We start from the raw sequence: 14,474 nt of genomic DNA, 5'->3' as shown, positions 1-14,474 counted from the left end.
TCAGATAGCCCTTAAACCTTATCTCTCTCTTTCTTTCCAAGCAGTTCTGGTCAGACCGGCTACATATTGAATGGTTTTTGTCCATCTATATAATTTCTTATTAAATCAAAATTAAAATATCCTTTATTCAAGTACTTTTACAAGCACTTTTATGAATCGTCATTTAACAAACTATTTAAAGTAAAGCTACCACCATAATGTAGATTCTACGGAGAAGGACCGGCATGAAACTCAGTAGTTACTCTTTTTCGACATCTAAAAATACAGTCATGTTAGTTAAATACAATTATATATGTATGTTATGCCTCCTGCCTGGAAGTCAACAAGCATTAACTCCACGCTTTTTTAATGTCAATATAATCTTGTATCGAATAATATGCCTTCTTTACCAATGTATTTTTTACAAATGATTTGAATTTATGCAACGGTTTGTTATTTATGACAAATGAATTACAATGTAAATGTTTTCTTTTTAGATTGGTACAAGAATCAGCGGCAGCAGACACTAAGAAGATACCTTCACTGAGAAAAAAACAGGTCAGTTTTATATAAAGAGTTATTCTTTTATTGCTTGTCCCCGCAGCGTCGCTGGCGTCTGAATGGGGAGGGGGGTGTTATGTTGGTACCCTATGTCCTTTTTGCACCCGTGACAATTGTTCATAGTGATCGGTTGATCGGTAACAAACACACTTAAAGCATAGTTTAGGTAATCGGTCTCTAAGATGCAAATTGAATAGAGGTTGTTCAAATTAAAATATTCTTTACTAGCGATCCGCCCCGGCTTCGCACGGGTGCAATGCTGATACTAAAAATAGTACAGAATGTCTCAAAATGTTCAGTTTTTCAGTCATTAGACAATACAATCCGCTATCATTGAAAAGATTCATTTAAATTACATGCTCTAAAGGGCCATATTGATCTATATTAAATTCACAATGTATTTTAAGGACTTAATTGGATAAGGATGAATTTTGTATTGCTTAAAACCGCTTCGAAAATAAGCCATTACTTCTCGTAAAAAGTAAAGAATAAAAAATGGTTGTTGTGAGCTATACCTAAGATATAGACATATACCATCGCGAACTTTTTTGAAGACCTTTTTAAGGTGTACATTACTGTAGTAAATTATTTTGATCTATCTCGTAAGGTTCAGACAGCGTTTGAAAAGTATGCGCAATTTTTTTTTTATTTACGACATCACTTCAGAGACCACTAAAATTATGAGTGTTTCTCTACTATCTTGGGCATGTATTATACATATAAACCTTCCTCTTGAATCAATCTATCTATTAAAAAAATCGCATCAAAATCCGCTGTGTAATTTTAGAGATCTAAGCAAACATAAGGACCGAGATGGCCCAGTAGTTAGAACGCGTGCATCTTAACCGATGATTTCGGGTTCAAACCCAGGCAGGCACCACTGAATTTTCATGTGCTTAATTTGTGTTTATAATTCATCTCGTGCTCGGCGGTGAAGGAAAACATCGTGAGGAAACCTGCATGTGTCTAATTTCAACGAAATTCTGCCACATGTGTATTCCGCCATTGGAGCAGCGTGGTGGAATATGCTCCAAACCTTCTCTTCAAAGGGAGAGGAGGCCATTAGCCCAGCAGTGGGAAAATTTACAGGCTGCTAATAAAACATAAGGACAGACAGCGGTCAGCGGACGATGTTTTATACTAATTAATAATTCAAGTAGACTTTAACAAGCACTTTGAATCGTTACATCACGTTTATAAATTAAACAAAAAGCAACCGGTTCGGAATGTAGATTCTACTGAGAACGAACTAAAATCACCAACTACACACTAATACACGAAATAGGTAGGTATTTAAAGGGGTTGCGAGTACTCAGTAATTACAAGTTTCATTTTGAACGGACAAAAACACAACCTTGTTGTATGTAAAATTACTAAAACATGTATGTTATGTTTATTAAATTCAATAAAATACTACGTATCCTATATTTTTTTATGATTTAGGTAGGCGGACGAGAAAATGGTTCATCTGATGGTAGGTGGTCACCAATGCCCATAGACAATAGAGCTGTAAAAAATATTAACCATTCCTAACATCGCCAATGCGTCACCAACCTTGGGAACTAAGGTGATATGTCCCTTGTGCGTGTAGTTACACTGGCTCACTCACCCTTCAAACCGGAGCACAATAATACTGAGAACTGGTGTTTGGCGGTAGAATATCCGATGAGTGGGTGATGCCTACCCAGATAGCCATACCACTAATTAAAAATATTTATTTTTGTTTCTTCTTTTAAACTTGTAATTTAATTTTTTTGATATGCCAAGTTAGTAAGTTAGTAACATCTGCAAAATCTTATATAGAAACAAATGCTGATTTTTTAATCAGCAGCCATTTATTATCAATAAACATTTTATCAACAAAAACATATTACTCTACTCGTGCATAAATGGTATTTAAAAAAACGGCCAAGTGCGAGTCGGACTCGCCCATGGAGGGTTCCGTAGCAGCACATAATATAAAAGTTCTTGTATTTCGTTGTAACTTTTGAATGAAATGTAAATTGTGATTTACGATTTATGACGTATTAAAAAAAACTACTTACTAGATCTCGTTTAAATCAATTTTGGGTGGAAGTTTGCGTCGTAATGTATATCATGTATTTTTTTTTAGTTTTATCATTCTCTTATTTTAGAAGTTACAGGGGGGAGACACATTTTACCACTTTGGAAGTGTCTCTCGCGCAAACTTTTCAGTTTAGAAAAAAATGATACTATAAACCTCAATTTCATTTTTGAAGACCTATCCATAGACACCACACCCCACAATTATGGGTTTGAAAAAAAAAATTGTTTTTATTTTAGTTCTCAGTATTCACTCCCAAAATTTATGGTCTTTTTTAATTTTTGTATGAAAACCTTAATACGGTGCACAGAATACATCCACTTACCAAGTTTCAACGGTATAGTTCGTATAGTTTCAGAAAAAATTGGCTGTGACATACGGACGGACAGACAGACAGACATGACGAATCTATAAGGGTTCCAATTTTTGCCATTTGGCTACGGAACCCTAAAAATGACACATTACACTTCTTTACACGTTTCTTCTAAGGACGTTCTTAATCACACGATATCATTGTTTACCTTTGGCATATTTGAGCATGTTTAGAGTTTTTATAACGTCTTAAGATAGATGTACACGATTGAAAGCGAGAGTATTTATTTATGATGATATTATTATCATGTTTGATCAATACTTAATACCAAGCTTACTTTATAATGTTTGCCTTTCAATGATTAAATATACATACATACAATTTTCAGTTCTGTCTTTTTATAAATATAGGGTTTCCTAATAACAGGTGTTGTTTTGAATAGCCCGCTATTTTGGTAGACTTCACTTTTGAAGCTGTAATTTTTTTGATATTTGAAAATGGAACGAAACACGTTTAAACAACGCATTGAAATTCACTAAAAAATATGGTGAAAATTTGGCAGAGACGGTTCGTAAAACTAGAACATTTTTGGGTCATCGTGAAGCAATTACAATTATAAATTACAATTGCTAGTAAGTTTTTTTAATCTTTAGGTATTATGTGCGTATTATCTTTGTTAAGGCTTATTTTAATCTACACTCACTTGTACTTTATTTATGTATTCTGTAATTAAAATTATGGAGAAGAGTAACTACTGAGTTTCTTACCGGTTCTTCTCGGTAGCGTCTACTTTCTAAACCGGTGGTAGCATATTTAATTCAACACTGTGACATGACGATTCATAAGTGCTTTTAAGAGCCTATTTGAGTAAGGAAAATCTAGTTTTGAACACTGAATTTTCATGTGCTTAATTTGTGTTTACAATTCATCTCGTGCTCGGCTGTGATTGAAAACATTATGAGGAAGCCTGCACGTGTCTAATTTCAATGAACTTCTGCCACATGTGTATGAACCTACCTGCTTTGGAGCAGCGTAGTTGAATTAGCTGCAAAACTTCTCCTCAAAGAAACATTAAGGCCGTAGCAGTAGGATATTTACAAGCTTAAAACAGCCTTATTTAATTTACAATAATTCAAACAACACGATAAATTCAAACATGTTGGGGTGTTAAAATCTCACATACATACATACATCCTGCAAATGTTATATTCTTTTTTGGATAGTCGTGAAAACTCTACAGTTCATCCACCATTACATCCACCTCCCGTCACCCAAAAATATTTCAATAGTACAATTCCGATGGTTCAACAATCCACCATTTTCGGTGACATCCAGAGCTTTTCCATCTCCTGTACCCTGGATTTAGATGACAACATATATTGTTCACACACGTTCACACACACACACATATTGACACACCATAAATTGTTCATTGGCTTTGGAATAATTAAACATACGAACTAACTCTTCGGACAATTTTATGTTAAAATTTTAACTTCGATTGTCAACAGCTGGATCGAACCCTCCGAGTGGTGAAGCTATCAGCGTTAATAGCTTGTTGGGTACTTCTCACCGTATCTCTTCTCTTGAACAGAGAAAAAACAGACGTTGTACTACACACGGCTGTACATAATGGAGATATTAAAGGTAAGTTATAGTTTTAGACAAAATTGATAGATGACAAAATTAAATCCTGGTAGAGAAGACAAGAGTAGGTCATGGTAGATTGCGTAGCGTAGAGATAGAGACGGAACCGCTGATTTTTATTGGGTATTTCCACCGCACTGGCGAGTTCCACATAACCCCCGATGGGGAGAGAGGAAAAGCGTTGCGTCTTTCTATTTAGATAAAAAAGTGAGTAAAGTCTGACTAAGGATGTTGATAATAATGATGATGGTTCCTTTTTAAAAGAGTTGTATGAAATAATCGAAGTACTAATTACTATTCATTTCTGTTTATTGCAAGGCTTCTCACGGTGGATCACTGGAACCGCCCCACGAATTGCTATCTCATTGAATTAAGGATTGTAGATAATTATGTTTTTATATATATCTGGAGATCTAAAATGTTATGATACCTGTGCCAGTTACACTGGAACACAATACTAAGTATTCCTGTTTGGTGGTAGAATATCTGATGAGTGGATGATACTTAACTAGAGGGGCTGGTAAAGCTCTACCAAGTTAGAATCTGTTAGTATTTACTTTCCTTCAAAATACGGCAGGACTATTGGATTCGCTAGAACTCCGATGATAGTTCATTGATTTGTGGTCATTGTTTCAGAATATTTCCTCAAATCAACCAACAATGACTTCACAGTCTCAATCACGTTATCTGGACCATTTTCTGATGCGACTGGCAACCAAACCAAGAATCTGTTGCAGTTATGGTTACATCGAGGCTCTAAAACTGAAGAAGAAACTGTTCAGGTAACATATATTATTCTATCATACTTATATTTGAATTGACTGCTCGTTGATTTAGAGGCAACATCATACGGCTGCAAATCTTAGGTCCTGTATTGGTGTACCGGGTCGGACTACTGAAATGTTCTTGCGTTTTTCGTCGTCGAGGACGTGTCAAATTGCTGTCAAATCGAGTTAGGGTATGTGTGTTTTGGGCATCGAGAACTGTAAAGTGGAAAGGGGAAGCGTATGTTAACGTTATATATCAATCACCTTTTGATATACCACGATCGTATTTAGCAGTACTATTCTGTAAGAGGTTGTATTAACCGTGAAATCTTGACAGCCGATTTATGATACTAGATGAAAACTCGGCTTCGCTCGGGTAAAATAAATAAAACTAAACAAATACGTTTTATCATTTATTAATATTATATACATTTCCATTGAGTTTAGTGTACCCTTGCACTTTATTATTATTTAAAACACCCTGACTGAACGCAGCCGTAAACGTCAAAGATGGCCGCCCGTTGAACTGTCATGTCATTGAATCTCACGGATTAATATCGAAATTTCTCGATTATACGAATATATATTGCCGACTAAAAATCATTAATTTTAACGCTTATTATAGTAGAACAAGAGAAGGAACAACGAATACAAATATTGTACTGCGAAATGACGCGACTTTTTGTTAAAACATTATATATGTCGCTGTGACGTTAATAATAGTAATTATTGAGTTGTTAACAAAAAGTTCGATGATTTATTATAATGTACCGTATGCTTAATCTTTGTCTTTTATTAGAGTTCCATAACCAAAGGGTAAAACGGACCCTAATACTAAGACTCCGCTGTCCATCCGTCTGTCACCAGCATTTGATTTTTTTGACATATAATATATTTTTTTGCCGCTTTAACAACAAATACTAAAAACAGAACAAAATATTGGGGCTTAATTAATTAGGGCCATGCCGTTTTTATAGATAATGGTACTGGAACCCTTCGGGATTTTTTTTTAAATAATGTCCCTTATTACTTTCTCGAACTTACAATCTTGATCTGTGTGGAGTTTCGAGTTTGCTCAATAAAATCTTCGGGTAAAGCTGTTGCACGAAGTAAGGCTTAGATAAAATTATTCAATGCGTTGCGTTATCTCTTGAAGCACAAATATTATTATAATGGTCTAAGTAAGTTGTAAGGAAAACTGTATCGCTGGATTATAATTATATCAACAATGAATAATTACCGAGGAACTAGTGTTGTACTGCGGTTTATCACGTTTTTTTTAAAAAAAAAACATCTGACAATCAGACTTCTTTATTTACAAAAGTAATCGTCAAAGCGACGTCTAATGCTAGGTTATAGTGATAACATATATTTTATGACATAGGCAGACGTACAAGTGGTGACCACTGCCCATAGACATTGGCGCCGTTAGAAATTTCAACCGTTCCTTACGTCGTCCACGCACCACGCACCACCAACCTTAGGAACTAAGATGTTATGTCCCTTGTGCCTGATTACACCGGCTTACTTACAATTTAAACAGGAATACAATAATACTAAGTATTGCGGTAGAATATAGATGCGTGAGTGGTGGACCACCTACCCAGGTGGACAAGCACAAAGTCTACAAATAATATAGGAAAAATTTTTTTGTAGTATGTATAGAAAAAATTGCGCCAAGTTCGAATGGACCTAGTTGGTTTTACTTCTTGGTAAGGGTCAGCGTATCACGTCAGGTATTATATTAGCTTATGACTTCATGCAATTTAAGAGAAGACATTGATATAGACAGATGATAGAATAGGCGTTTCTTCACCGGGATTGCAGTTACCAATCTGAGTTTTTATCACCTCGTATCACTCTCAGTGGTATAGGAAACTTTTTAGGTAAAACCTCCATGTTTCTGGTTAAGGCCTGTCCTATCCATTCACATTGGAGTAGCGTTGTAGAATAAGTTCCGCTTCTTCTTAAAAGGAAATGAAGCACTCGTTGAGGAATATTTACGGAATATTCTTATACGAAATTGATTAGGTAGAGTTTCTTTATATATATTTATAGGTAAGGCAAGTACTGCTAGTAGTTGTAGGAGTGTTTTTATTTACATAACACGTGTTCGGTTTCTTGGTTATAGTTGCCTGTTAGTTTATCTAATATAATGGACGTATGAAGGACGAATAGCTTAGACTTCAAGCGAAGTTAGACAGACAGCACATTGATCGGTTTTATTAATTTGTTGCGATAGGTACACCATCAATTTATCGTATAAAAAAATTTTAGCATTAGCAGCCCGTAAATGTCCCACTGCTGGGATAAAGGCCTCCTCTCCTTCGACGAGAAGGTTTGGAGCATATTCCACCACGCTGCTCCAATGCGGGTTGGCGGAATACACATGTGGCAGAATTTCGTTGAAATTAGACACATGCAGGTTTCCTCACGATGTTTTCCTTCACCGCCGAGCACGAGATGAATTATAAACACAAATTAAGCACATGAAATTTCAGTGGTGCCTGCCTGGGTTTGAACCCGAAATCATCGGTTAAGATGCACGCGTTCTAACCACTGGGCCATCTCGGCTCTAAAAAATAGTTAAATATAAAAAAAAAAGTTAAATATTACTTGGTGGTAGGGCTTTGTGCAAGCCCGTCTAGGTAGGTACCACCCACTCATCAGATATTCTACCGCCAAATAACAGTACTCTGTATTGTTGTGTTCCGGTTAGAAGGGTGAGTGAGCCAGTGTAATCACAGGCACAAGGGTCATAACATCTTAGTTCCCAAGGTTGGTGGCGCATAGGTGATATAAGGAATGGTTAATATTTTTTACAGGACCTTTGTCTATGGGCGGTGGTGACCACTTACCATCAGGTGGCCATAAAAAAGAAACAAAAATTAAATCGTAATAAGAATAATTTATTATCATAATGCAATTAAATGAGAAATTAAAATTCAAACATAATATGAGATCGTTTGACTGCCTCGCTGGTCTAGTGGCAAGGTAGGTCGAGCTGATAAAAAGTTATAAAGGGTATCTATCAAAGAATTAAGCACGTAAAATCGTTTGTTCTGCACCCGCCCTATCCTATCCTATCGTGTCGATTTTGCCGCGTTATCAGATTATGAGAATAAGGGAATAAAGAGTGCACCTGTATTGGCGGTCACATTTGTGCACTATGACCTGTCATGAGGTGCTGGTGGCCTTGAGCTTGGCCGCCGTCTCCGAAATCGGTCAGGATAATCGGTTTTACTTGGTGGTAGTGCTTTGTACTAGCCCGTCAACCACTCATCAGATATTCTACCGCCAAACAGCAGTACCCAGTATTGTTGTGATTGGTGAGTGAGTCAGTGTAACTACATGTACAATGGTCATGACAGCTTGGTTTGGATATTGAAAAAGAGTACTTGGTGGTAGGGCTTTGTACAAGCCCGTCTGGGTAGGTACCACCCATTCATCAGATATTCTACCTTCAAACAACAGTACTTAGTAGTGTTCCGGTTTGAAGGGTGAGTGAACCAGTGTAACTACAGGCACAATGGACGTAACATCTTAGTTCCCAAGGTTGGTGGCGCATTGATGATGTAAGGAATGATTATTATTTCTTATAACGCCATTGTCTATGGGCGGTGGTGACCACTTACATTCAGGTAGTCCATTTACTCGTCCGCTTACCTACATATATCATAAGAAAAAAAAATCAGTATGATATTATGAGATCGACCCAATGAGATCTTTGGAATGTATAACAAAATTAGTTATTTCATTTAAAACCATCTCATGGTCGGTACGAAGATTATTATCCCAACTCTCTTTTTAACCGGTAAATAGATGTGGTAAAGGGAATTTTGAGTTAATTGTAGATTTTACCCAAGTGAACAGTAAATACCATGTGTTCTTCTATTAGTGGGGAGAGTAGGCTGAAGTAACCGTCGAACTGTACACCAACATTTAAATTTTTGCATTATTTAAAAATTGACAACAAACACTTATAAACCTACAAAATATTTGATTATATTACTTGGTGCTATGTACCACCCACTCATCAGATATTCTTCTGACAAACAGCGTACTTTGTACTATCTATTTGGAAGGTGAGCCAGTAACTACAGACACAAAGGACATAACATCTTAGTTACCAAGTTTGATTGCATTAGTGATGTAAGGTATGTTTAATATTTCTTACAGCACCGATGTCATAATATATATATGATTACTATGCCCCAGTAAATCGACGTAGCTTTAATTATTATTTAAAAAAAATAACGAAACTATACTACTTGCTATTTGTATTATATAGATACTATACTGGCCTTCATAGTGGCAACTCTTGCGCGCACCGTGTTCACTCGTGCAGATAAAAGTGAATGCACTTCAATAATGTTGCTCTACATGCACGACCAAATGATTAGTTTAACTTTGAAATGCTGCTCTCGTTAGATATACAGTAGAAGACGATGTAGTTTAAGACTGCAAGTTTTACAAAAACGACGATAAATAAGGCGTGTTACTCATTACAAGATTGTATTTAAGATTAAAAAAAGCGTACACTTTGTCTTTGTTGATTTCCAGACGGGATATATAAAAAAATATTGTAAAAAAATGTAATTGTATTTCACTCAGGGCCGGACCGTGAGTTTAGAGGGCCCTGGGCTAATACTACTTTGGGGCTCACCTAAAACACACCTGAATTTAGACTTGAATTAAATGATTGGAATGGGTTTGATTAATTGCAGGATTCGCAGGGCTGCAAACCATACGACCTGTTTAATTTAATAAAATTAGCTAATTCTTTCGCATTATCGTCTATTTTTGACTTTGACTTGGCCCTTGATCCACGGGGCCCTGGGCTGAAGCCTAAAAAGCCATATGGCAGATCCGGCCCTGATTTTACTGATACTCTGTAATTAAAATGGTGGAAAAGAGTTGCTTGGCAGTTCTTCTCGGTTCTACATTCTGAAACGGTGGTAGCTCTACGTTTAATTCAACAGTAATATGACGATTCAAAAGTCCTTTAATGGGCCTACTTGGCTAACCTGATCTGGCTGAACCTCTATGCGTGAAAGCCAACGCTATCTATAATGTAATGCCTTATTTTTCTTAACGAATAATTAATCTCGGTAAGATGTCTGAGATTACTAGAGGATCACTGTGTGGTAGCTTGTCTGAGTAGGTGCCATCCATTCATAATATATTCTACCTCCAAACGGCAATTTTCGTTGTGTTTCGATTTGGAGGTTGAGTGAGCCAGTGTATAGTCATAAGGGATATAACACATAAATGGTTAGTATTTCTAATAGTAACAATGTCTATGAGCAATGGTGACCACTTACCACTGCCTGCTTATTTGACAAAGAACCGAAAAATATAACTTTTCTTTTAAGAGTCCTACCAGGGCATCTCGATTTAGGTGGAATTCTTACCCACGAAACCTCTTGCGGTGGCTTCTCATGGATCGCAAGGCTGCGGGATCGTCTTGAAAACATCCATCCCTTGTTGAAGCTTCGTGATGCTTTTTCAGGGAAGCGTGACAGATCACTCCTTTTTTTAATAAAATAGTTAGGTGGACGGGGAAATGGGCGAACTCATTGTAAGTGGTCGTTTTAATCATTCCCTACATGTCCAATGCACCACCAACCATGGGAATTAAGATGTTATGTTCCTTGTGCGGAGATTAACCGTTTTAATCACCCTTCAAACTGGAACACACTCATACAAAGAAAAGCTGCTTGGTGATAGAATATATGATAGTGGGTGGTACATAATCAGACGGGCTCGCACAAAGCCCTACCATCAAGTTAACACCTTTAGAATTTTGAGAATAATACGCGGTGCGTGACACGATATCGTCATACGTGATACGTGTTACACGATGTTAGATCAATGCGGTCGAATTGGTCATTTCTGGAACGTTCCAATCTCATAGTTTAAAAACGCAATTTCCATATTTTCCATGCGAGATCAGGGACGGCTAGCTAGTCAATTATAATACAAAAACATTCTTGAACAAACTCAACGGCGCGTTCTTGATGAAATCCTTCGTCATCACCAACGTCATTTGATCTTATATAAAAAGTGCAAAGTTTGTATAATTATGTTTAAATACATTATATACTATGTTTCAACTACTACATAGTATAAAACAAAGTCGCTTCCAATGTCTGTCTGTCACTGTGTATGCTAAGATCTTTAAAATAACGCAACGGATTTTGATGCGGGTTTTTTTTAATAAATAGAGTTATTCAATAGGAAATTGTATACGTATAATACATGCATAATATGGTAGAGCATTTGTCCATTTACAGCATGAAATTTAAATGGATATTTTCGAACATAATGCAGATTTAAAATGCAGGGTCATAGCGAACTATAAACAATACAAGATTTTGTCTTGTGAACATGACATTCGTAAATAATGTCGAAATATCGAGCTCCGCAGAATAAAAATAAAAAAACATGGTAAATTTCCCGTTTTAAATACTGTTAGTAATATAAACAATACAAACTAATTTTCAGTGAAAACCGTATTATTTGACATTAATTGGCGTTCAGTAACTCTTTTTCGAAATTAGAAGGCTCTAGTGAAAACTATAAATCCATGTGATCTATTCAAAACGTGTGAAAGGATCAAATAAATCTACCTTGGCATGATATTATCACTCGGAAAGAGAGTTTTTCTAGGATTAACATGACAGTTGGGCTAAATTTATAAAGACACACAGTTTTCAGAGCGCGATTCTTATACAGCAAAGTCCTAGTACTCAAAATAATGCTCTCTAGTATCAGTGTGGCTCATTTTTACCCACACATATATACGATGTGTACGAGCCAGATAAAATAGAGTTTTCCGTGACGTCATATTTTGGCGCCTTTTCGGTCGTTAGTCACAGATATAAACCCATACTATGCGACAGTATTATCACGCAAAATTTTCCTTATTGCGAACTATTGAACTATTAAAGAGTCATTTATTATTTATTAAACTTGGTAGGGCTTTGTGCAAGCTCGTCTGGGTATGTGTCACAATAATACAATTCTATTGGTCCGGTGTGAATGAGCCAGTGCAACTACAGGCATAAGGGACATATCATCTTAGTTCCCAAGGCATGTGGCGATGGGCGATGTAAGGAATGGTTAATTCTTACATTTTTAGTTGGTAAACATTTTTAGTATAAATGCCCTGAATGAATTATTTAATGTATATCCAATGTCACTCAGAATGATGTAAAGATTCTTACGATACCCATACATCTGTTCAGCATTTGTATTCGCTTTTGTTGCTTCACTATAATGTTCCGCGCGCTCCATTTGTCTTTTTCATTTATAGTTAGAGAGATACCCATGTGAAGAAATAAAAATTCAGGTACAAGACCAAAAGTTTAACGTACCATATAATTTCCGAGACAAGAGTAATTGTACGAGTATAAACACTACCGACATACAGGCTCCGAGTTGCTACTGAAAACTTGACAGAAAACCCAAAATTGATACTGACTACAGCCTGGGTCTAGAGGGTTCACTGTACCCTGAAAACCCCTTTAGGAATGAAAAGCCACATGGATGGGCTATATAGCTCGTCCATGTGGGTCTAAAAAAATGGAGTGGATATTTCGGTGGTACTTCCAATATATGAGGAGGATATATGTAAGTACGATTATTCAGCGAGAACAAAAAATAAATAATTTGGTCAATCGTCAGACTTTTAAGACTAGTAGTCTTAGCTAGCTACTAGACCATCAGGCTATTCGACAACGAACTCTTTGTAAAATATCTAAGATCATATGTTGATAAAGTGATCCACTAGAAGAACTAAAACAAACGAGCCAAACTATCTATGTGTGCGCCCAACTACGCTTGACACTTTTCAAACCTATACCCTGTACAAGTTGCTTGATCTTTTTGACAGATGTAAATTTTTTTGATTGACATAACTTTGCAATGTCGAACATATTATTTTCTTAATTCAATGTTTTTAAAAATATTTAAAAAAATACATATAATACAAAAGTCCCTGAAGAGTCAAGCGTTATCCGAAAATTTTAAGACTTCATTGCTTCAAAGTAAAATTTAAATAGAAACGCTGAAAATAATAGACGATTGTACAATGTTACATCGGTCGGACGGTAGGGACACGAACGACAGGCAGTAACTGTTACAAATATCGATTACAAAAAATCATTATTAAAGATCATTTATAAGTTATTGTTACGAACGGAGGGTCCTTTTGGTTGGAGTGTCTTTGCCTAGTGGTAGTCTCTTTAGCTGGTATAAATCTTTTTAGAAAAATAAGGTAAAAAAGTAAATTGAATTCTAATTTGAATTACGCATTCCATCGACTGTTATATATGTTATATTTTCTGTTTCCCATCACTAAGCCGTCTGTCAAAAAGATCAAGCTAACTTGAACGGGGTATAGTTTAACAATTGTCGGTGAATCACGACTCTAGCGACTAGAAAATCTTGGCTAAATTGGTGAATTATTCGCGGGCTTTCAGTCGTAAAATGACATTATGAAAACCAATTATAGTCGCCAAAAATTGTCCACATTTTTTTCGACGCGTTCTCAGCTTCAACAGTCTATATAGACTCGTAAATAATCTGTACAATATGTGTACATAACATAAGCAGCCCGTAAATGTCCCACTGCTGGGATAAAGGCCTCCTCTCCCTTTGAGGAGAAGGTTTGGAGCATATTCCACCACGCTGCTCCAATGCGGGTTGGCGGAATACACATGTGGCAGAATTTCGTTGAAATTAGACACATGCAGGTTTCCTCACGATGTTTTCCTTCACCGCCGAGCACGAGATGAATTATAAACACAAATTAAGCACATGAAATTTCAGTGGTGCCTGCCTGGGTTTGAACCCGAAATCATCGGTTAAGATGCACGCGTTCTAACCACTGGGCCATCTCGGCTCAAATATGTGTACAATATGTGTATATATCCTTTATTTGTACGTTTATTGAGCCTTAAGAAAGGGAGAGTACAAGCTGTGTTTCTGCTCACTGAATGCTAAACACGGATCACGATTTCCGTTATTTCGAACAAATGTTACATTGTAGGCAAGTCGTGTATGTCTGTCACTATTAAAATCATTAATATTTATTGAAAATGTGATGAGATAGTCCAGTGGTTATATAATATGCATC

The 14,474-nt window shown here is 36.4% G+C and overlaps 1 protein-coding gene across 3 annotated transcripts in view; it reads left to right on the top strand.

Annotated features, from left to right (window-relative positions):
* LOC125074987 (P protein-like) overlaps positions 1 to 14,474 on the top strand; it is a 64,881-nt gene that overhangs the window by 35,218 nt on the left and 15,189 nt on the right. For all 3 annotated transcript variants that reach the window (XM_047686499.1, XM_047686501.1, XM_047686500.1), the window contains 3 exons: positions 477 to 537; positions 4,430 to 4,565; positions 5,202 to 5,347. In XM_047686499.1, the coding sequence (XP_047542455.1) occupies positions 477 to 537; positions 4,430 to 4,565; positions 5,202 to 5,347 (343 nt within the window). The remainder of the gene's footprint in view (positions 1 to 476; positions 538 to 4,429; positions 4,566 to 5,201; positions 5,348 to 14,474) is intronic.

The sequence above is a fragment of the Vanessa atalanta genome, chromosome 29, assembly GCF_905147765.1.
Source record: "Vanessa atalanta chromosome 29, ilVanAtal1.2, whole genome shotgun sequence".
Taxonomy (NCBI): domain Eukaryota; kingdom Metazoa; phylum Arthropoda; class Insecta; order Lepidoptera; family Nymphalidae; genus Vanessa; species Vanessa atalanta.
Note: the sequence above shows the minus strand (reverse complement) of the source record. Positions and strands in the feature narration are given on the sequence as shown.